At 39.1% G+C, this 25,684-nt stretch overlaps 1 protein-coding gene across 2 annotated transcripts in view; it reads right to left on the minus strand.

Annotated features, from left to right (window-relative positions):
- Window positions 1-4,356: 4,356 nt before the first annotated feature.
- CACUL1 (CDK2 associated cullin domain 1) overlaps window positions 4,357-25,684 on the minus strand; it is a 50,361-nt gene continuing 29,033 nt past the window's right edge. For both annotated transcript variants that reach the window (XM_086752367.1, XM_086752366.1), the window contains 4 exons: window positions 14,483-14,572; window positions 11,962-12,100; window positions 8,501-8,544; window positions 4,357-7,308 (listed from right to left, as the gene is read on the minus strand). In XM_086752367.1, the coding sequence (XP_086608493.1) occupies window positions 7,268-7,308; window positions 8,501-8,544; window positions 11,962-12,100; window positions 14,483-14,572 (314 nt within the window). In that variant the 3' untranslated portion in view covers window positions 4,357-7,267. The remainder of the gene's footprint in view (window positions 7,309-8,500; window positions 8,545-11,961; window positions 12,101-14,482; window positions 14,573-25,684) is intronic.

Raw genomic sequence — 25,684 nt, forward strand, 5'->3', positions numbered from 1 at the left:
CCCACCTGCTTTGTGGTTTGTGGTCCTTCCTTAACTGAGCTGTCTTATCCTGTCCCATCCCTTCTCCTCCCCTTCCTGCTCACAGCATCTGCGTGTCGAGATGCACAGAGCAGCCCAAAGGGCCAGGAGGGAAGACAGGGAATTAAAAATTGTTCAGCACCTGCAAGTCAGTAGACACTGTAAAGCCAAAACAGAGACAATATTTGACATCCAGATGGAAAACTACAAATTTCAGGGACAATTCAGGGAATACACTGGAGGAGCTGAAAGATGCTAAAATCATGCCTATGAAGGTGCGCATAGGTTTTGCACCATCTCAGCATGGGATCAAAGACAAGCTCTTACAGGCGGTGAAGCGCTCCCTTCCTTCTTTCTGCTTGCGAGCTGTCAAGTTCTGCGCGACCCCAGGGTTGTCCGTGAATCTGAAAATTCTCAGAGAACAGTATGTAGGGCTGAGCCTACATCTGAAATTTATCTAGCCAAAAGAAGAATTATTTCTTCTGTATGAATACTTCTTCTGCTTTAAATTCAGTTTATTATCCTTAAAAAGATTGCTATAAAAATAAAGTCACAATGGCTCAGTTAAGAGCAGGCAGATATGTTGATTTTTTCTGTGCATATGTAGCCCATGGAAGAAACAGAGAATAATTTAATCATGGCCAAAGCATTTGTTTGTGTTCAACATGAGAGGAATTCAGACTACTTGAACTAAGTCATTCGGAGGATGCAGGCCAACAGAAAGTTAAATTAGCTCCAGTGGGAACTAACTTCACATGCATTATTTTTCAAGATGCTTTCAAAAAAAAAAAAAAAAATCAATAAACCCCTTGAAATATTTTTAAATACAACCAAAGTCTGTGCAAAGTAGTGAAATCGATTTAAGAGTGGAGGTTTGTTCTGCCCTGGGAATTGCTAAACAGAAACACAGGCACCATTTGGTGGTACAAATAAAAACATCATCCCCAGTTTGTTTATTAGCTAGACCAGGCACAAGCCCCCAAGGTAGCCACGGGCCATAGGCACACTGTCATTATACCCTTAATTAAAAACTGTACTGCAACACACACAGCACACACATCAAGGCCTCGGCTCCCAGCCCTTCCCCGGCTGAGCGGAGCCCCTCGGAGCAGCTGCGCCAATGCCACGTAGGTTTTGGGACCAGAAAGCCACAAGTTGGATTTCTTACAAAAAAACCCGGAGACGACATGCCTCAGGCGGGGGACGGTGGCTTTGGAAAATATGCCTCAAAGGGGATTCCTGAAATTTGCAGATCACTGTGGTTTATTTTAAACTAACAATCAAAGGAGTAAATGCCATGATAGCAATTTTACCACCAAGGCATTACAGTGCCCTCCTGCAGCAACAACTGCAGCTCTTAAACCCCAGCCAGTGGCTGAATCACTGCCCAACTGCTCTGCTCTGTCTCCTTGGCTCAGTTTGGATCTTCAGGAGCAAGCAGGTTCTTAGAGGACGAGTAGCTGCATTGGCAAGCAGACAAGAGGAGCTGGCAAATTATGAGCTTGCTTGCTTGTTCTGTATCAGCAAATCATGAAGTGGCTGAAGTTAGTCTGAGTCCAGAGAATCTGCAGAAAAGAGTTGTAGAACTCTCTGCTTAAAAAAATAAATGAAGTATTCGCATGCTAAAAGTCTTTCTTGTTTCCTTTTACCCAAGGAAACCATATTGATAATTCTTGATAATTCCCAGTTCATCAGCAGGATCAGAGTGCGACATGACAAATTCTCATTTCAACTCGTCATCTGTGACGTCAGAGTTCAGACACTCGAGCCTTTCCAGCAATGCCTATGTGCCAAAATGGTGAGCTATAAAATATGAACGGTGAGGGCTTGTTTCAGCAGTTTATAGCATGGATACACGGCTTCATACGACAACAAACGCAGCTGCATTACAGTAGGGCAGATCACTCAACAAGCACATGGCAAGCGAGATCCTTTGAGAAAGATTTCCCCAGGGTGTTTGGCAAAGTTTACTTACCAAAAGCTCTTTACAAAGCTACCGTGACATAATGGAGAAGCTTTTCCACACGAATAAATTGGCACTGGAAAGCCACAGAGCAGGAGCCGACAGCTCTCACACCAGAGAGAGGTGACCAGCAGAACAGCGCAGCACTGGGGTCACGCCCATTGCTGTATTCATCAAAAGCTGAACAATAAGTGAATAGTGAAACTCAAATTTCACAGGCTATCACCCAGGGAAGTGAAGAGGAGGATTGACTACAAAGAGCTACAAGACCTCATTTCACTAAGTAATGGGGTAAGAGATCCTGATTACTCATGTTTACATTGACTGACAAAACAATGTGTTGGGACAACGCAATCCTAATTTTACTTTCACAAGCATCTGTACTCAATAACTATGTCATTCTCTGAAGCAGAAGACTGGAGCCATAACTGGAAAGAATGTTATCACTGGAACATGCTTTCAGAAGTTGTAACTGAGGGAACAAACAGGATAATGAGATTATTTAGATGACAAGTCAATAATCACCATGTATGACGCATCTTTGTATTTAAAGGGAAGTGGTTCTATAGCTCGGATTAAATTCTGCCTAACATCATTCCAACAGACTAAAACACCAAAACCACGTACCTTGAACAACCTGGGCTATCCAGGCAACTGGGAACAGCAGGTGCCTGCTCAGCAAAGACTTAATACAAAAGTCATTAAGAAAAAGAACCAAACAGGCCTGTTTTCCTTCTGCTCTTGCATAGGTAGGACAGGTCCTGTCTGGCAAGTTCTGCTTCCAGCTCCTTTGATGAGAAGGGTTCAAGTACCAGCAGGCCGTGGCTAGTAAGAGACCCAAAAATGGAAATCTTGAAGTACACCTGTTCCATACTGCGTGGTACCTGCTGGAGAAATCTTTTTCTTCACATTGACCATATTGAAAATTTAAGTTAGGCTCCTTAATGAATAGATAATTTTAAGATTTCATGCCTTGACCCATTTCAAACACAAGGCGTGTCACTGCTCAGCCATTCCTGCCACAGGAACAGGTTACTACGAAGGTAAGATGTGAATTTGCAGTCCATCAGCTATCCCACAGTAGTTGGCTCTACAGAGACTTTTTAGGTCTATGCTCACCTTGCGACTCACTTCACCGTCAATCCATGCTTCTATGGGACAGCGGCACGAACTAACCAGACGCGCCACCTCAGCTCTGCAGCAGTACGTTCCGACATCCATCTTCTACCTCGAACAGGTGCTCTTATCCTGATAACGCACCTCGTCCCCAGGGCAGCGCCTACCGACCACCCCGAGATATTCATTTAGGAACTGTTCTCTGTACAAAACCGTTCAATTTGCTGAGAGATGGCAAATGGTGCTAACAAATAAGTGACCTGCTGCCCGCTAACAGAAACCTGTGATGACCCAGGCAACCTCAGAAATCGTAACAGTTTTTCTTATGAATGATTAATTGAAAAACCATACTGAAGAGGCAGTAAGTGCTATTACTAAATTCATTCTGTTGTCATCATTAGGGGAGTCAACTTTCCTGTTCTGTGCTACTTAGATCAGTTAGAAGCTCAGAAAGTGTATCTGGAGCATCCCAGGGACAGACAGAGACAGCCAGAAGGGATTTCTGAGTATCCATTACCTACGAAATTCTGGGAACCCCTTAAACCAGTCATTCAAGTCAGGTCAAGATATATGGGTTTAATCCCTCCACTCCCCTCTAGCAAAGTACAAAGCACTTTGTCAGGGAGCTTTCAACTGAGGCCAAATCAGCAAGTTTCTTTTGCTAACGTAGTAACTCCGATTTTCTGTGCCTCCTGACAGAAGGTAAGGCTTCCCCTCGCACGTGATTCTGCTCCTCATTCAAAGCCAGTGTATTTAAACACTGATAAAGATGAAATGTAGATTCGCCAACCTTTTTCTGCTAACAGGCACCATGGCTATAAAAATATCATGTTGGGCCAGTTTCACACCAATTTATGCTATAAAAATCCTGTGGGACAAAATAACTTGCTCTGTCCTGTAATTACCAGAATGACACCTGCCAGAATGCCACCTTATCTGGCTGATCATATTTCTATCAAACAACAGAGTGAAAATGTTTGCTTCAAAGTATTCATCCACAAACAACTTCAGAACAACTTCCTCAACAACTGCAGAAAGGCACCAAGGAGATCCAACCGTAGAAGAGTTGGGTTCTCTACCTAGTTCGAGCCCCCCCATCACTCGTATCAAAGACTATCTTGACCATTGCCTACTATTAGAGTAGTCAGCAGGATGAAATTAAATATTTCAACTTCCCAAATCAAGAAATGAAATTAATCTAAAAATATTTTAATGTGGCAAGTTTGGCTATAGAACCAGTGCAACAAAGAGGACACCCATTGTATAACCAACTTTACTGCTTAATCTTAACAGAGTAAGCTACAGATGCAACAGATTTACCACAAGTTATTTGGTTAAATCAAATACTGCAGTTAGGATCATGCTGTTGGTAATTCTGGCTTTACAGTACCAATGCTCAAGTTGGCTGAGTTAGTTTTACTGTAAGTAAAATGCAAGTTTAACAGAGAAACAAAATAATTTAGTATAGTACGCTGTATTCTGTTTCATGCTCAGTCACAATGATAACGTCTTCCACAGATAAACAATATTTCAGCATTACGTTAATAATGCCAAAACATACAGGTATTTTAATGCCAAATTTACGACATCATACAGTGCTTAACAAACAGATTTCTCAGGGATGGTGGCCAAGCGAGAATGCTACACAGGACTGAGAAGCATCCAAGCACTACCCAGTGCACATGGAGTGAACCACGCCGACAGGAATGCTTTACCTTTCGATGGAATTGTTGTTCTAGAAGTTTGTGTCCCAAACACAACGCAACGTAAAATGAATGTTGAACCCTTGCCTCAAACATGAAGCAAAGAGACTACATATTATTTACAAACTTAAACAAGTAAAACCACTTTAAGAACAGAAAAACATTATGATCACTTGAAAAAGATGACAGAGCTTGATTACTGTGTTATGTGAACTAGAATGGCAACGAAGTTGTAAACAAATTTTAACCAAATTGGGTTAATGCATCTATTCTTAACTCAAGAATATTGTCATTTCAGTAAACAGTGATTTTTAAAGCTAAGGACACTATCAGAGGTTTTATTTTCATTTAAAGCAAAAACTGATAAAAATCTGGAAGCTGGCAAATCCTTTTTATTCCCTATTAGCCTTCACTAACTTCTCCACTGCTGCATTGCATACTTCAGCAAAATTTGCTAAATTCCTGGTTTTGTCTAATTCTGCCTCAACTTAAGTAGCTGGCAGCAAAGTTGAAGCAAACACTATCAACACTTGAAAATCCCTACTCAAAAGTGGCTTGGTTCTCCACTATTGCTGGCATTGATCTACACAGAAAACAAAATACTGAAGCACTGATTTTTAGTTTTAAAAGAAAAACTTCCTCGAAATTGAACAGGCTTTTCAAATATACAAAGTAGTATATAGGTAAATCAGATTTTAATCTGTCAATCACAGCAGCGTCCTCCTCATTCTTCCTCCTCCCCACGCTCCAAACTAACAGCATTGCCAAAGCAGCTGATGTAAAACACTTAGAATTAAATTCATTTACATGAAGTGTGGCTACAAAACAGAAAGAAAAACAAATTTTGTCCCTGCCGCGTCTATTTTTTATCTTTTTCCTGCATTTTGTAATGAACTCATGCAAGCATAGAGGGGGCTGTGTTGGTTTTTTGTGTGTTGTTTTTTAAACAGGCATAAGAGTTGTGCAAGACAAAACTGAACAAACTTTTGTTTCACTCCAGAAAGATTTTATATTACCAACTGATTTCTCTTCATAACTAAAGATGATAAAAAATAAATCCATAGTAATAAGAAAAACAACCCTGTAGTCAAACTGCGTTTTCAAGTATGTTTCTCCCCTCGTGAAAGAATTGCATTAGCCATACTACTGATTAAAACCCACATCACAATCTTTAGGATTCAGACCACAGGTCCAGATCTCCCGGCACTGAGCTCAGCTGGACCTCCAGCTGAGTTTACACAAGACTGGAAACAGGAAGCCGATGGGTACACGTGCATGCATTACACCATTCAACTCCCTGATTCTGACAACATCCGCTACCACAGCCCCATCACATCTCCGAAACCAGAGAAATGGCACAGGAGCCACAACGTGATCTTGGACAGGTACCACCGTTGGCTGAGCAAGCAGGTGCAAACCTGGTTTGTGCTGAGAGATGCACTTTGCAGACCTGCTAGACTATAGAGAATTTTGCCCACAATGTTTCTACACAGCACAGCATAAAACATGTATTAGTATTTCAATCAGTCTGGAATTCACATCTCAGTATTGCAATTATGGAAGCCAATAAACAGTCAATGAGAGGGATTCTACAAGAGTTGGTCCCAGCTTTAAACACTAATACACATGAAAAACAAAAGGGGACAAACTTCCAAGTCACTACTAGTGATGGTGATAGGTTCAACTTTTCTTTCTTCTTAAGTTCACCTCCCATTAATGCAAGAGAAAAGTGCAACTTTGCAGCACGTTTGTTCACGTCAAGTTTTTCCTCAAGAACACATTTTGCAGTAACAAAATATGGTCTATAAAGTCGCAAAGTGCACGAGTTGAAGGCACAGAGTACAAACACAGAGGAAAACAGATTTCAAAATACCAAGTAACAAAACAATTAAAAAAAAAAAAAGGATAAAAGAAAAATCTGGAATTTAAAACTCCCTGACAGAAGATACATTTATATGGGACCAACTCTTAAAAGGTGACAATTTTTAAACTAATGAACAAACACTGCAAAATAATGAAACTTTATTCTTATTAAGTAAAAGCTCCAGAAAATACCTTGAAGTTTAAAAACTAATACACTGACGTGTTAACTAGTTTTAAGAATGTCCTTAATATTAAGAAAAGAGTGCAAAAAAGATTCTTCAGTTCTAACGCTTTTGGAAGCTGCTGATTTCGGCTGCCCATCTCCACTTTGAAAGGATTGTTTTTCAAGGTGCATTCCTCACAAAAATCGCAGAACATGAACTTGTTGAGAGGCCAGAGCAAGGAATCATGTCTTTCAAAGTCATCCCAATTGTAGCAGCAACTGACATCTTATTCTATAAAGAAGAAAGTCCAAGACTCTTCTTTGAGGCATAGTTCATGTCAGAGCGCAAGTATCAGCAGTTGCCAAAGGAGGCTCCGGATGCCACCTGTGCTCCTCCAGTGTCTATTCTGGCTTGGAATAGAAGCTCATCCAGTATATTCACTATCTGTAGCCCCTGGAGCTTGCACAAGCTGATGAGCCATCTGAAATGATACAAAAAGTTCAACAAATTCTCTCATATTAAACTTTCACCCTAGCTCCTTTGCCCCCCCACTTCCCCAACAACGTGAAAACCAGCACTGCCTGCAAAACGTTACCAGTGTAAACTGAAGCTGATACACCAAGTAAACAGCTATTCATCCATTTCAGGTTGTAATAAGAGTTAATCATAAAACTGCACGACATTTTATGGTAGGAAATAAATCAAACATATTCTGCTGAAAAGCACAGGAGGAAGCTTGGTCAAACAAACAAACAAAAAAAAAACAAACAAAAAAAACCCCAAAAAACCAATAAAAGGGACTGGAGTTAACAACAGCACCAGAACAGATACTATTTCCCAGTCTCCAAGCCTATTTAATGACCAGCAATGAGGGCATTGTATTTAAATCCTGACCTAGAAAGTATGGGACTAGATTCTCTCCTGGCCAAATATTTATTCAGCACAGAAGATGGGACCTTTGACTCACTGCACCCAAATTAGGGATGTCAGGAGTAGAGCAACCAACTGAGAATGGAAATATCCTTCCTCCCTGTGCTCCTTGCCCCCACTCCCTATATTACAGGAAATTAAGGGAGTTGCAAAGAACTTCATAGTTAAGCATGCAGCAAGAGACTTCATCTACAAATGGAAGAGAACTTCTCAAATACTGCCTTTAGCATCTCAACACAGGTGGATCCCATGTTGTGTTAGACAAGTAATTGCAGGTTCCAAGCTGAAAAGCACAACCCTTCCAAACTCTCTGTTCTGTCAACAGACAGAAACACACAACACCAGCACACGACTTATATCAGAGGTGGACTCTCATCATCTTATTGCCTGTTATGTGTATCCTGGCCAGGCAGAGACTTGGGACAATTACGTTCTTCTTCCTTAAGACCTCAGCTGTGTACTTAAATGAAGTGGAAATATCTTGGCCTCGGCAGCTGGGATACCTTACTACCTTACAGGTGGCTGTGGGACCCTAGCACAGCCACCAGGCTCTAGACCCAAGAAGTTTGTGTTGTTACGTAGAATGGTAAAGGTTACCCAGGCAGACAGCTAGCTACAACGTGGAGGTGCAGCCTCTGGCACCTCACCACCCCTCCGGTTATCCAGAAGCCCACCACTACCTGTACGCCCAGCCCATGAAGGACCCGCAGCACACAGGAGGGCAGGGTTAGATGCAGACTTACTGTAAGTTAACTCCTCTCCAGCTCTCTTGCGTGACTGGTCACCTCTAGGAAAGAAAGGGGAGAAAGCAATTTTCATTTTAGGAAAAGGAAAACAATAGTGAGATACCTCAGCACAATCATCAACTTTTACAGACTCTAGAAACAAAATGCAAACATAGTAGCAATAACACACGACTGCAAGATTATCAATCTAGTAAACCAGAAGTATAACCTATATTTTATAGATTTAATTAGCTCATTCTTTTGTTAAAGATAGTAAGTTTGATTTTATAGTAAATTTTTTTACAAAATGAAGATGAGGAAAAATTGCTCCTGTGCAGTGTGGTCTTAAGTAATGCATAAAATTGCTTTCCTTAATTCAAACTTCTCAACCAAACTCATTTTGAACTATATCAAAAACTCTGCATCTATCAGCCTATACAGGTAAGACGCTCCTGAAACCCCAACACTCAGACTCTAAGCAAGTCTGTACTGACAGTAGTCCTTAAATAAATAACAAAAGTTATATAAACACCAGTTGACATCATTGCTTCCGAAAACCCAAAGTCAAATTCCCACCTATTTGGAAAACACTTTTTCCTTTTAGTCTTGTGTGCACAAACTCTTAACGCTGGAAAATCTTGCCGCTTCACAAGTTTCTTGTGATGACAGACGTGCTATTGAAACTTTTATACAAGGAAGAGAGATTCCAATATATTTTCAGCACAATGGTTATAATTTCACGTTTATCTGCTGCAAGTTGATAAAAATTGGGGGATTTTCTAGTGATACAAAGTGTTCTTCTCTGAAACCACTCTTAAGGAGATGGACCTGCTCTATATGTCTTGATTAATGTCTTTCATAAGAGAAATACTGCCAAGCAACTGCTTGCGTTCCCACTTTCTGCAGTAACAGTGTTTTAGTGTTGATAGCTACTAGAACCTGACACACCATTAACGCTGGTGAAGACACCTCACTGTGCTGTGCTCCTCATGGTTACTGTTGTAGGAAGTGCAGCAGCAGACACATCATTTTTTGGCACAATTATAAGAGAATACATGACATTTCACGCTAATCAGAAAAGAACGGGCTTAGCACACTCCTTGGCAGACAAGAAAAACAACCCTTTTATACGTATATACGTACACATTTATATATGTAGGAATGTAACCTCAAAACAATTCTGAAAGGTTACAAGTATCTATGTTCTTGAACAGAGGGAGTCACGTATTACATCCTGAAATACATTTCAAGGCAAAATACATTTCAAATACCACGGCAAAATGCCACTTAACTCCAACGCTTTATACAACCTCCATGTTTACCAGAATGCACTGACGCCCTGGCAGTACAGTCATAAAATAAATAATGCAAAACACATTCATCACAGACCAAATGCCATCAATCAGTTACTCCAGTGCAAAGTTTTATTTTACATTTTTATGTAATCAATTGAAAGTAAGCTACATAGAAATGGCAGTTGCACCAAAGCATGGGCTAGGGAGCGCCCATCTTCTAAACCTAGAAGACATACCAAAACTCTTCCCATGGCCAATACCCAGAAGATCACTGCAGAAAGCCAAAAGGAAGAGGAAGTATTAGAAATGAGACCCCGTAAACAGCCTCTGACACAGAAACCCTTACTTATTTCTCCCCTGTATGACTATCCTCAAGCCCTAATCTCTTGTCTCCACCTATCACACAGGACACACAGAACAGAAAGAATTTCCTATGGAATCACTTTAGTTCCAATGCTAGAGAATTACTTTTCTGCATAAAATCGGAGTTGCTGAAATATATTCTGAGGATCCCATCAAGTCTCTAAGAAGAGAACACCACAGCAGCATCCAGCCGTTGCAGTGGTCAGCATCCTTCCTAGCATCCTAGCACCCTGCCTAGCCTGTTATACAGCATCGTCCTGACAGTATCAGCCAAAGAACTTCACAGCCAAGCTGACAAGCCTGTCTTGTTTTCAGGTACCTAATGAAAAATGTTTTTGAAGTTGACTGTTTTTCTGGATATAGACTGTTACTACTTGAAATCTCATTTTTAATTCTCTATGACGTGTGAAACCAGTGAAACGCAGTTGTAAACAGAACAACTGTTATTATTAGCCACGTACAGAACTAATAAGATTGAAAACTAGACAAAACTAAAGTGTCCCTTTTTTTTCGTTTTGTTCTCTGCATTACAGTCTTTTGGGCACTAGGGAGCATTTCTTTTCCGAGAGGGTTCGTCAAACACTGGAACGGGCTTCCCAGAGAGGTGATCAATGCCCCAAGCCTGTCAGTGTTTAAGAGGCATTTGGACAACACCCTTAACAAAATGCTTTTACTTGGTCAGCCCTGAATTGGCCAGACAGTTGAACTAGATGATCACTGTAGGTCCCTTCCAACTGAAATAGTCTATTCTATTGCACCGTCAGCACTGTATGCCTACTCAGTTTCAAACTCAAACTTCTGTTTCTTGGGCTAAATGCATTGCTTTTCTCAGCCCAAGCTCTTAGGGCTTTCTTTTTAGTGTCTTTAACTCACGCTTATCTATCAAAAAATTGTTTTCCTCAACAGAAAGCCTTACAAGTAGTGAGTCCACCATACCATTGGTATTTGGGTCAGTAGTAAGTTCTGAAGCTCAATAATTTACCAAGCTTTGAAGAGAAAGATTACATTTTGGGTAAAACTACACGAGAGTACGAAATCCAGCAGTAAATCTAACACTAAACATACCCACATCTAGTGGGTGTTCAAACTACAGGACCAGATTCTCACTGTTGCACAGGAAACAGGAAAGATGAAGAAGTATTCTCGTCATGCAGAAATGAATCCCTCGGGAACACAGCACGATAGCTTGCCCAGCCTGCACTTGGACTGTCAGACTACTGCAAAAGTGGTACGCTGCTGCAGTGAAAACGCTGTGCTTCTATCTAGGAAGTTAAATAGAAGAGCCCAGAGCAAGAGGCATAGCCTAGAGTGAACAATATAGGTTATGAACATTTTCCACTCTCTCTTCTACTGTTTTTTCTTTTTTTTCCCCTAATTCAATTCTCAGAAGAGAAATGTCTATTTAAAATCAACACCTTGACTGTATAAATAGCTCTGAAAGTGGAATAAAGAGAAGTCATCAACTGACATTTTCAGAAGCATGATAAAAAAAAAATCAGCTTGTAGAAAATAAATGGCTAAAGTAAAGGCTGAACAAGAGCATGATCATGCATTAGAAGTACAACTGGAATATCGGGATGCATGAACTGTGAGCAATCTGTTTCATTAAAATATTTAAAGACCTCTGATCATCTACTTTTTGGTATCATCTGCCAGGTTGCTAGTGCTCAAAACGTGGAAAATAAGGCCATATTTCAGATCCTGAGTTATAAAGGTTATTTTATTAACTCTTAACTTATTTCTTCAATATTTTAGCTGTATCTGATTTTACCATTTCAGCACTGCCCAGCACAATTACTACTGAAAATTAGTAATTATTACCTAGTAAATCCATTCTGCATAAGCTCTCTTTGAAGTTTCTGGTCTTGAGCAGCATATTCCTGAAGCTCAGATTCCACAGCAGGGGGTAGAATATTTGGGATGAATTTAGAAAATAAAGCTGGTGCCATCTGTACCCATTCTGTAAGAAGGAAAGCAACAACAAAACACGTGGAAGAGATCTTTTGTGAAAATTTTACTCTTTGACAAATGTAACTTTGCTCTATTTTTAAATACATTTTAGGATCTTCAATTTAGAAAAACAAACAAGCAAATAAAAAACACAAAACCATTCCCAAAACTCACAGAAATCAAGCCTTAAAGCACAACAAATAATCAGACTGCTAAAATCAGATGTTTACATGTAGATAAAGTATTTACTATTTTTTTTTTTGTCATCAACCTCATCATCAAATTGAAATTCAGCTCTTGCTGCATCTCACAGGGCCTGCTGAGTCTCTGGACACTCTTGACAGGCACTGATGATCAGCACACTCACCTTGAGAATCAGACAATTTGTACCACATTTGTACACACCTCTTTCCTGAGCCTTACTTCTACAAAGCACAATAATATCACAACTCTGCTTCTCTATCCTCATTTCAAATGAATTAATGCAATTGTCTCACTGATCTTCCAAAGCTTATACGAACACTTAAAATGTTCATTATATAATTTTAACCTGCATTAGTTCAGCTTCTGGAGAGAAATGTGATTTAATTTCACTACGTTGAACATTGCCTTACAGGAGCAAGACAGTTTACCTCAAAGCTGCTTCAAGGCTGATTATATGAAACACAGAAGACTGAGCAAAGGATGAAACTGAGTTTACAGCAACTGTGTAAGAAGTTCTGAGAAAAATAAATACTCCTTAAGTATTTCTGAAGCCAGACTTTCCAAAGGTTGTAGCAGTTATGTGAAACTTCATCTTTACTTTGAGAAAAGGGATACTTTTAAATATATGCACTAGGGCACATCACGAGTTTTTATCCAATTCCCACATACGTTTACTTGCTTGATACCAAGCCTTAACAGTCTTTATTTTAACTCGCAAACTCACTAAATAATCATTACTAGCACACAGGTGGTTTAAACAAAAAAAATCAAGGCACTAATCTCCCTCATCATGGAATCGTTTAGGTTGGAAAAGACCTTTAAGACCATCAAGTCCAACTGTTAACCTAACACTGCCAAGTCCACCACTAAACCATGTCCCTAAGTCCACACGTCTTTTAAACACCTCCAGGGATGGTGACTCCACCACTTTCCTGGGCAGCCTGTTCCAATGCCTGACAACCCCTTTGGTAAGGAAATTTTTCCTGATATTCAATCTAAACCTCCCCTGGTGCAACTTGAGGCCGTTTCCTCTTGTCCTATCGCTTGCCACTTGGGCAAAGAGCAAGACAAAAATCATCTGAAATGGAAAACTGGGAAATCACAAGTCCATCACCTACAATAATAAGTGCAGTACAAGAAAACCACAATGAGTCGCTTTCAAAAGAATTATACTTCTATACTTATGTATACACCCTTCCTTTCTTTGGTACTGAACTGTTTATAAAAATGAAATTAACATTGCCTTAAAAATGATGGTAGGATGTTAATTTTCCTATTGTAAAAAAAATCCTTGCTTATTGAAATGCTTTATCTATGCATTTTGTAAATGGAGGGTCCATCACAGCCCTGGCTTGTATACATGCTAAACATTGCACTAAAGCTTTTTGTAAAGCTTTCCCATTCTCATTTCTATCTCTACAAATGCGAAGTGCAAACCAAAAATAGACTGAAGCTCAGACACAATCCTTCTCTCAGTCACACCAAGGTAAGAAGAAAGCATCACTATTACAAAAGGAAGGGAAGCAGGTATACTTTGAATCTATGGATACTTCAAACACTTCCTGTTTCTAAAGTATTTTCAAACACAGGCTACAGCTCTATTCAGTTCTCCAAAACCTACAGAACCAAAAATTTGTGTACAAAATTGATTAAAATATGCAACATCATTTTCCTTTCAATATAATTGTTGCTGCACAAGATGTCATGTTTTACTGATGAGTTAAATTAAGCTCTTCTGGTAAATAATACCAACCATATAATGGCTCCATAGAAGAAACAGTTATTCTTTCCATGGCAAAGATCTCGTCATTTGAAGTTTGACTCACAATATAACTTTCACCATTTCAATACTTCTACAATTCTGCCATGACTGACTCGTTAAAGAGCCTTCTTTATTTCTACAGAACAAAAGAAATAGGTCTTCCTTTTGCCTCCAGAGAAGCAGATGGGGTTGTTTTTTTAAAATGAATTTGGTATTTACATGGTACCTTGTGCAGGCCACACAGACGGGCAACAAGAAGAATCGGGGCCTTTGCACGGTCGAATTAAGCATTATGATGGACAGGACATAACGCACGCACATTGGTTTGTTCAAAGTGTATTAGACAGATAGCAACCGCATACATATTGAGGAAAACATACACAACCACAGTACCAGAGCCTCCTACAAACGTGTTTCTTTTTTTACCTGGTCGTAGTGTATACAGGCCTTTCACAATATTTGCCATGGTTGAAGGAGTTATTTGAAACGGCGTTGACTGAGCTTCCAAAAGTAAAGCTGAAATAAAATTAAGAGAATTAGTAATTTTTCAAATCAAGAAACATAGGCTCTTACACATACATTTCTGTATCAAAGAAATATTGCAGTTGTGCTTTTTTTGTTCTCTGATGTCCTCACAAATGAAATAGTCAGGTATCTGATTGACAACTTAATTCTCAAGAGTAATAAAACATCACCTTTAAAGGGAAGTGTTCTGTTCAAATTATATATGATGAAAATGTGAATTAACTTATGTTTCATTTGTTTTCAGACAGGCAGCAGGAATTGTGAGGAAAAAACAAGCAAGCGATGGCTCTAAGTATTCAGATGCAGAACTGAAGTAAACAATTTATTTTTAGAAACACTCTCATCCTGAGTGTGCTAAACACCAGGAGACCCACAAGTCCCTGCTTTAAAGTATTTAGCACCTTCTACATAAAACTATAAATGGATTGAAAGTCTACGAATGAAGCATAAGTGGTGTCAAAAAAAGTGTAAAAATCAAATAAGAAAAGTTTTCTTAAACATAAGTGAACATTTTCATTTCATTCTTGGTATCTTCAGCAGTAAACACTGCAATGATTGCATCTTCCTCTTAAGGAAAAACCTGGCAACAGGACATTTACTGCTTATATTATGATAGGAAGGCCTGTATCCTGCCTTCTATTTATCTGAGGCTTTTATATACATGTGAATTACTGAAACACAAAAAAAAAACCAATAGAAAAATAAATCAGTAACGTTTAAATCAACTGCTGCCTCTCAGTTTTTATTCCTCTACAAAGGAGGTGAGCAATATATACAACTTTCTGTACCCGCTACACAGAGGAGAAATTACTCTTGCAATGGTACCTAAAGGGTGTCTCTCTTGTGCTTACATTGCAGACTCTGCTTTTTAAGCTTCAGAGCATCTCCAGTTCTAGCTTCAGCATCTGTCACTACAGAACTTACCATAAAAAGAAAAATCTTCAGTAGTATGTTCTCTTTCTGAAACTGTTTAAGTGGCTCATGTAATAGGGAGATGAAAAAAAGAAGGTATTTTTTCTAACCTCCAAGTAACCAAAGTTGTTATAGTTAACTGTTATAGATGAATTTGTTTTATAAAGAACCATCTTAAAGGTGCTTGCTCCTTTCAGTTGAAGCCTTGAGGAGGCGAGAGCCTGTGATTTGTTTTGTAATGACATATTTACAGCCTCTTTCCTAAAGATTTTTCAAACAGCCTCTTGGCATCCAAGAAAGTTGCAAATTATGAAATTAAAAAGGGCATAATACTTTCCAAGGAAGATACACAACAGTAATGCATGATCCAAACAATGTGTATACACATTATATACATACAGATATAAAATTATATTGTGCTACATCAACCTAAGCTTCACCAACAGATTTGCAAACTGTCCAGAGAATGGCAAATTTGTTCTTCTGTACTGGGTTTGTGTGGCACAGTTTTGGCAGCGGAGGGGCTAGAGGGGTGGCTTCTGTGAGACGCTGCTGGAAGCTTCCCCTGTATCTGACAGAACCAATGCCAGCCAGCTCCAGGGTGGACTCACCACTGTCCAAGGCTGAGCCCACGAGCGACAGTGGTAGAGGACCTGGGACAACATATTTAAGGAGGAGGAGAAATTGCTGCGCAACTGCATATACCTGAAGAATTAATAGCTCTGCTGTAGGATATGTATTTTCAGAATGATTTCCAAAAGAATGAATAAGGCTCTTATCTCTTTGGATAGATCCAAAAAAGCTCAATGCAGGTTTATAGACAAAAGTGTAAAAGATAAAAAGATGTAAAATTTCTTCACACACAAATTCATCTTCAGTTTTGCGATGAGACCTACCCAAACATCCAATCCTACATTACTTCTTAAGAGAGTCACTTACACTCAAGGAACAGAAACAGCTGTGCCAGACATGCTGAAGCTGCCCTTGTTATTTCACAATCTTACAAAAGACCTCCAAATACTAGGGCTTGGCTCTTGCTTTATTAGAACAATTACTGAGAGTCTACAACACAGAAGTTGCACAGACTCCTACCTACTCCCAGAAGCTCCACCTGCAGCACTGACAAAGCTAGAGCAGGGTGAGGCAGAGTAAAACCAAACCTCAGATGAATGACGGCGGTAATGACACTGTGTACTATCTCAACACACAGTGTCTATGAACCAATACTGCATTTTACAGAGTAAGTAACCTACGCAAAGAAGTTAATTAACCTGCAAATAGTCTTGAAACTAACTCCTGGTAGAATCAAAGAACAGAAGTGTGGGTTCCCATGATGAAATGCTTGGATTGCAGAAAGACACAAAATGCTTTGAAATATTGTGAGCTGAGGTAAGACACAATATGCAGAATGGCCTCAGGGTTTTTTCTGAGGAACAGTGGATGAACTATATTGGAGTAAGTGAGGTATGAACCTGCAGCACTTCAGGTACTCCGCAGTAACGGAGTTACTCCATTATTGCACAGTAACACTAAAGAAGCTTGTCCCTCGAGGAAGCTTTAAGCTACTTCCTAATTACAGGCGGGCACATGGGGCAAGATCCGGGACCCCAGAAATTGCAGGAGTAGCAGATTATATCTTAACAAGTTCGGACTCACTTGTTCATAACTCAAGATTCACTTGCAAAAACCAAGAGTTAGCTATTCTAAAAATCTCGCTCTATCCTTCAACATTTGTTTCAAAAGAAAGATTTATTTTGCTTGGCAAACATGTATTTTTTCTGGCAGAACAGTACAACTTTTTCACGGTAGCGCACAAGATTTTTTTCCTCCCTTTGCGGCAATCTAATAGAACTTCAAAGTAAGATATTTTAACAAATTATCTGTAAGTATGGCTTAGGCAGATGTACTCAAAGCTGTAATTACTCAACAACGTGCTTTAAAAAAATTATAAAGTGTATTCCCATTAAAAGCAACTCCAACAGCTTCCACAACTAAGGCATTAGTCAGCTACTGCTCTCCAGTCTTCAACATAAGCAGAACTGATTGCTCAACAAAGCTGCAAAGGAAAACAAATGTATTCCAGAGATCTTTATCCCATTGTACAAACTGTGTTTTTAGTACCTAATTCCAATATGTATGCAATATTTATATTCTTTTGCAGAATAACAACTTTAATATTTCCACAGCAGTTGAGCTCTTACACAACTGTACATGAGATATACAGGGATGCACAGCAGTAGCGATGGAGCTATCGCCAGCGCACAGCCTAAATAAACCTGAATAGCAGAGGCTCACCTCGTAGTTCTGCCCTTTACATCTGGGTGATGTGATCTGATGATATTCCTACAGTATAACAAATCATCTTTCTCTCAGTTAAATTATATCAGCTCCATCTGACCACGCATCCCCTTCTACTTCACTGTGATAACATCAGATTCACCTTGAATACGGTTCCCCTATCCCAACTTTACTCCCAAATCCAGCCTATGCAAAGCACTTCACGGAATGCCACATGCCAACAGCAATTCAATAGAGGGAACTGCTACAGCGGGCGTCCAAGATGTGGCTGTAGGGGTTTCTTCTTGTTGCTTTGGGTTGAGGTTTTCTGAGAACTGGTTGGTTTGAGTTTTGTTTTGGAGGTGTTGTGTGTGTGTGTGTGTGTGCACGCGCGTGTTCTTTGGCATTTTGGGTTTTTGGGGTTTTTTTTTTTAACCTATTGCCTATTTCATTATTAAATTGATTGACGTGGCTTGATCATACATTACCTTTTCATTACTTTAACCCAGGTACAATTTGTACATGTTAACTACGGATCTAGAACTTCAAAAGCCTTTTCCGTGAACCCTCACATTTGCAATTACATCAAACGCCTCATACTTCTGCATTTTTATTTCCCTTTAAATAGAACAAAAAAAAATTTAGCAACTTAAATTCTTCAAAAGTTTGTAATGAATAAAAATGTAATTAGAAAAAAAAAACATAAAAAGTTGTCTTTATTACTAAACATTTGCCACTGGGCATTAATAAAGTAACAGATTACTTTTAAAATATTCATTAAATAGCCCAAAAGCTTTATTAAGTATCTAATAAAAATGCTACAAAATAAAAATTCCAAGTCTTAATCACATTGAAAATATTCAGTGTTGTAACAAGAATATGAAAAACAGAGCTATAAATGTAGAAATATAGATTTCTGGATTTCTATAACTGGAAAATAAGGTGATATTTTCATGTTTACAATTTTATGAAGGCTTATTGAAATGGGAACATTATTGCTGTTTCTTTACCAAAAAGTCACATTAAACATGACAGTCATGTGAGACTATATTAAAAAAAACTGCCTTACTTTGAGGTGCTACAACTTTATCAACGTGAAACAAGAAAAATAAGAAACACAGCTACAACTTTTTAAAGTAAGTTTGATGAAAAGTTTAGTTCAGTGGCAAAATTTGTGTGGAGATGAAGTGCTCCATAAAGAATACGAGTGTATTCTCTAATAGTTGGTAACATTACCGTTTGCAATACGGTTACAATACAATTACTTAGGCCTGCCAAACCACAGCTACCGGTTCAATACCAAGGACACGATCATTAAACTGGTGAGTGTGTAATTCCTGATTATTCCATCAGATTTACAGAGCACACAGGGTATAAGAAAGATTAATAGCTACAAAGCTCTCCTATACAGCCCTTGAGAGCATAGGGGTACCTGTGAGGTCTGAGAACTGATACTAACGTTCCAATTCAGTGTTCTGAAGAAGGAATGGCCAATTATCCTGCAATACCAGTGTCCCAGTACAGTCCCCACACGCTGGAAAAGAAGTGGAACGTACCGTAGTTGGTTTTCACTAACAGTTATCTGTGTCTACTAATATTTGGAATGAAGACAGGGAAGAAGGAAAACATTGTTTTGAAGTTAGAATGGGAATTTGAAGTGGACATAATGGGATTAAACTATTTGTCTATGTAGAAGAAGCCAGAAATTAAACACTGAACAGATTCACAACCCTGTAGATGCAAGAAAATCTTTAAAAATCACTTTTAAGGAAGAGTTTGATAACAAACGCATCCCTTCCCAACATCTCATAAAGGATCCTTTGTTCTATAGGACCCTCTTGCCCTGCAAAACACTTGCTGTCCAAAGCTGTTACTTCAACAGCTTTATAGCTGGGGAAAAAAAAGTAAATTAGCTTTTTGTTGCAGAGGAATTCTAACAGAAATCACCCCATTTTAGTCTAGTACAAATACACTGGAAACAGATCAGTATTTTCTTCTAGTGCTCTGCTACCTTGCTTCCTTTTTAAGGCTCTCAAGAAAGAATCATCTAATTTCATTTTACCTATCCAGACACACAGGCTGATTCTAAAGACAGACAGTAAGTTACTCCAGAGGTAAGTAATTCTTTTTATTTTTTTTTTTTAAGAAAAAAAGACCATTTTATTTTTCTGTATCATTCTGAAACTTAAAAAAGAAATAGATCTTTATGAAAATGGCAGAGCAAGGTTGTGCAGATTTTTTTCTCATTCATTTTTCCTTAAAGTGTACAAAATCAGCACACAAAGCAGTGTCTAAGGGCTGAGCAACATCCAGTATTTTACAAAAGGAAAGAGCCTCAGCAAGCGAATGGGACATCCTTTTAACAAGATATTGCTTCTGCCACCACACTGTAGCCAGTCTATGTCTCAAAGACAAAAAAGAAGAGTGATTTCAAATGCTTAAGGGCAGACTCTATACTAATGTTTTAGTTCAGATTAGAAATGTGCTTTTGAAGCAAATTCACTGATCATCCCTACTTACTGCTCCTTGGTGCATATGACAAAGCTGCCCTGGAGCCCATTAACTTAATTCCTTTTAGGCAAGATTAAACCAGATGTGCTCTAACTACTAACTGGCATCCCATCCACAGGACCAGACATTACCAAGCGTCAAACAAAGCTCTCCAAAACACGTGTAAAGGTGAACACTGGGTCCTCAACATCCACATGTAGGTCCTTCATACTCCCTTTACATCACAGCACTTACTAATGTAGACGTAGACTAAACCACGCAAGGAAACCTTCAGCTCTTCCTACAACAAATCTTTCAAGAAATAAAACCAAGGTCATCAAACTTCTGCTGCACCAAACCTGTAACGATGCTCTATGCATTTTTTTCAAGATCAGAACACTGGGCTACGCTGACTTTTGATCCAACTCAGTACAGCCATTCCAGAACAAATTCGTTTATGGAACTAACTGCTACTTAGTTATGAAACGCAAGCATTAGATCTGACATGGAAATGAGAAGCGCAAAGAAAAAAATTAACTTCTTGAATGTAAATCCAAAAGGGCAGCATACAAAAAGGGTGGGGGCAATGCTTTCTGTAAGAAGCTGAAAAATAACAAGAATTTTCCCTCCTTTTCAGGGCATTTTCTCAGCAGTTTGTGGGTCAAAGCAATGACAGCTTGCTTCTCATATATAGATCATTTGAGACATGTCAAAATGGAGGTAAAAAAAAGAAATGCAAACTAGAGTAGGGAAAAAGTCAATCCAATCCATCTCCCTCTTGTCTATCATCTCCCAAAATTGTGAGACAGGGAAAGTGAATTAAAAAATCCAACACATCAAAATAAACCTCATGTTCACTGTTTCTGTTGTATAGTCAGACTATGAACCTGGCATCAATCACAGTCCTCTCAGCCCTTTGCACTGCTCTCCTTCTGCAGCATTCACAAACAAAAGCTAGATATGGAATTTATTAATGAAAGGCATTATGTTATAGCAGTACACAACCAAAGAGATGAGGGTCCCTTGCTTCAACGAGATCAACAGGCTTCTGGAGGTCATCGTGGCAAAACATGTCTGCTGAGAATGCAGGTCTGGGTGCCTAGGGAGCAACACGTCCCCTCCTGCTCACCCACTGCACAAGCAACAGGAAAATCTCTGCGCAGGAAACATGCACCCTGCTATGTTTATCAACTTCTTAACAGTTATAACTTGATTCATTCTCAGTAATTTTGTATGAAATTTGTACCTGCTGCAAACAAAAAGGACAGTTGCACAACTTCATTATCAGAAAGTCACTAGCAACCTTCTCCAACTTTTGAGTTAACTTTTCTGGTACTTTTCAGAAAGCACCAATACAGTGGAAATAACTTTCCTGATGTCTTTAGAAAGGAAAACCTTTTCCAACATCAACAGCCCTTCTATTGAACTATAATATACCTCCAGCAAAAAAAAAATTAAAATCAAGAAAATGGAACAGCAAGATCTCTTCACCAGAGCTGAATCCAAGTGAAGTAACTGGGAAGAAATAAAGTTGTCACATGTAAGAATCTTCAGAGAAAAGTTTTTCCCAGTAACTAATAAGAAACTGCAAACATAATGAAATAGGCTTGGATTCATCCCTCTCCTCTAGACTTTCTACATTTTTTTTTCTCAGAAAGCCATGAGAAAAGCTGTTATTTTTACATGTGATATATTTTCACACTGGGTTTTAGCTCTGCACTCGCACACACACTGACATGGAGAATTACATTCAACAACCGCCTACACGCTATTAGAATCTACCTACAGGTACCTGCTCTGTATGCTCAAGTTTCAGTAGCCAGTTCTGTAATTACCTTGTTATATATCATGAACAAAATATGAGAGAGCCAGAAGCTGAGATCTAATGGTTTAATCTTCAGTAATCATTCTGCCTATATTTCACATGTTTTCAAGCCCATGCTCTAGTTATGCACGAGTAAATGTCAGGGAACTGCCTCATTCAAAGGCTGCGTTATCACCTTGGATCCTGATAACAACTTTAAGACTCATGAAGTCTTGGGCCCTATTTATTCTGTAGCATTTTTGCCATTGCCCAAGAGGTTTCCTTTCCTCTGGATAAAAAGGATCTGTTTCTATGATCTATTCCTGACACAGTAGATCAAAGATGGGAACACACAAATATTCACTGCTTACCCCAGTCAATAGGAACAAAATCAGAAGTGTTGAAGAAAGCATTTGACCTCTGATAGAGTTCACTTGACTTCCTAGTTGAGTAACGTCCGACCAAAAGTACAGGCAGATGCTTTTCTGGGAAGAATCAGCTTATATTGAATGATATCTACCAGGACATTGTTCCTACAAGAGTAAAAATCACTTTCTGAACTCAACACACTAATATGGAAGGAAAGAAACAGCTTGTACACACAGAGATATAAATGGCTGAAGTACTACAGTGATAAGCTAAGGCGACCACTTATTTGGAAGTGCCATAATCTGACACATCCTACTTCCCCCACAAACACCACTGTAAACAAACAATAATGAGAATTCTTCTCAGATTGCCTTCTAAAACAGCTTTCTTCTACGCCACCAGGTTAAGTTACTGTTGCTTTTCCTCTCAGTATTGAGATGCTAAGAATCTCATCAACCTCCTAGAGCTGGACTCCAGTTCCACTGATCACCTTCCTTTCTTTAGTTTCCAAAAAGACAAGTGGGGTAACTACAAACTCTTGTAATGGGAAAGCAAGCGATCTGTCCACCAAGGAGAAACACCAGTACGCTGCTAATAGCCTTCCTCTTGTCAGATTCAAAAGCAAGCCTGGTTTGGGCACTAAGCTGCCAATATCCAAAAGAGATGGGTAGCAGTTACCTGCAAATACTCTCTGTCATTGAATTTTACCTATTACAAGTACAGGACGTAGAAAGCTTCAGGAGCTGTTACACATTTTCACCACCAAAGACAGTTAAAGCTTGCAATAACTGCCATTCTTCTAGACACAAGAACAAACAGGCAGGATGTTTCCAGGGGACTAAGACTACAGTCCAGGAAACCCAGGTCTAACCTATGAGAAGACACAGTGGCTGCATAAGAGAGTAAACACATATTTCTGAATCTTTCTGCTTACAAGTCATCTCATGCAGGACTCTAGCAGGAACAAAGCCGACATTCTCCACCACCCCTTCCCTAGCGACAAGGGCATATTATCTGCATCTTCTTCCTCCATCCCCCATTTCTGAAGCCTCTTCTAAATAAGATGCTATGTCTTTGCTTGTTACATTCAGTTAAGTAGTTCTGCACACAGCAACTTCTCCCAAGCCATTTAATACAGCAGTCTTATCAGCAAGAGCCAGCTTCGGCTTTGTAAGGAAAACAAGCAGGTTATATTCACTTAGTTCAAATGTATCCACTTTAATTTGAAGAGCATTGGACCTGATAAATACATGTGAGTGTGAGAGTGTTTCACAAACACAACTGCGCTCATGGATCTGTGTAGTACATAATTCTTTATTTATTTACTTCTATCGCTCAGAAGTGCTCTAGATAGTAGAGTGCTTTTTTTTAAAAAAAAAAAAACAAACATTTCCTCTGTTTTAAAAAATGGAACCAAATCGGTGTATGCGCAGGCAAAATTTGTCCAAGTTCACTTCGGTGATATTTCCTCTGTAAACAGTGAATTCACACCTTAATCACTATTTCTTGCAACCGAGTGCTCCCACCACAGAGACCACAGGGCCAGGAACTAATTTTGCATCTTCCTGCCTTCAACCTCACAGCATAATGCCTAGGGCCGACACCACCAGTGGGAGTTTGAGCAAGACCAAACACTAAGGAAAAGATCTGTATTGCATTGCTTTTTCTGACCTCCCCCCCTCCCCCCCGTAACAGGAACTTTTTCTTAAATCAAATGAACCTGAAATGTACTTACAGTCCTTCCTGAACACAGCTTGAAATAGAAATGCCTGCTTCCAGGCTCTGATAGAATGACAAGATACCACAAACAAAAACCCCTTCATGTGAAAAACAGAGAAACAAATTTCAAGAGCAAGAGCAGATGTAATTCTTGTCCTCTGAGTCTAGATCACAAACTGATTAAACCAATTCTGTTTGTTTTTTAAAATAGAGGGAAGGCACGCTTCTTCTCACTGAAGTGGCAGCTGCAGCATCTCTTTAAAAACAGCCCCAGGATTCCATTTCTCTCTATAGATCACAATTTCATTTACTTTAATTTCCTAAGCATAAGCACTCAAAATCTTCCCCCCCACCCTCCATAACATAAAAACAGTTTTCTATTGAACCAAATCCATATAAAACAAGTAAAGTAATTATCAAACAGTGACTTATAGTCTATTTTCATAGAGCCCTTACACTTCCAAAAATGAAGGTAATATTCTTATCTATTACGGTCTGATTTTCAGCAAGCTAGAAAGAATAGCTGAGAACAGCAGAAAAATAATACAACACTAAAACTTTTTCAGCACCTCTACAACACTGTATTGTGTGCTATGTGTATTCAATTATTGCCCAGGAATCTGTTAGCAAGTTCAGAATTTTATTTAGGCATACTTTAACTCAATTTAAAGATCCTGTTATCCAAGAAATAAACCAAGTCAGATCACGGTTAGGAGTTTATGCATGTCAGTATGTATTATCTTACTTAGGAGTAACTTAGTTTTAATAAACTGATGGTAAGACTGAAATGAAATGCAAGGAGGCTGCTCATTAAACAATAAAACCCATACACAGCACCACAGTCAGTGACAGTTTATTTATATTTTTTAATATTTTCTTCTAATTTTACTTCTGCAACTAACGCAGAGCTGTGAAGAAGTATACACACAACCACACTTGAAATATGTGGGACAAGCCTTCTCCTTTCAATACTTCATCTGCAATTTCTATTTGATGCTCATATTGTCATCCACAGAAAACTAATTACATAGCAACAGACATCTGACATTACTTATGTTCTGAAGATTTGACCAGTGTCAAATCTTTGTCACTTTACTTTGTCACTGGAGAGAAAAAAAAAAAAACAAAAAAAAAAACAAAAAAAAAACCAACCCCACAACATTAGTGTTTTCATTGCCTGAAAACTGCATACACTTAAAATTAAAATGAAGTATCAGCTGAATTTCACATCAGTCTGTTGCAGCAATCATGTTATGCATGATGCATCTTTACATGATTGTTGCAGCAATCATCATGGTTTCATGACACTTTTAAACCTCTTTGGCACAAAATAAAACATCAGGTCCATGGGTGGGCATTCCTCATTGTCCTGCTGTTTCCAAGGTCATCCGATCTGCTACAGAGCTAAAAGCTCTTCGTAGGTAGACTTCCAGATAGCAAGAACAAGATGCCTGATGATCTCCCACCATTCTACAGTACCAGGCTATCTGACCTGAGGGTAGTCACCGCGTTCACCCACCCTTCTCCCAGGA

Source organism: Chlamydotis macqueenii, chromosome 7 (genome assembly GCF_036417535.1).
Source record: "Chlamydotis macqueenii isolate bChlMac1 chromosome 7, bChlMac1.mat, whole genome shotgun sequence".
NCBI classification, from domain to species: domain Eukaryota; kingdom Metazoa; phylum Chordata; class Aves; order Otidiformes; family Otididae; genus Chlamydotis; species Chlamydotis macqueenii.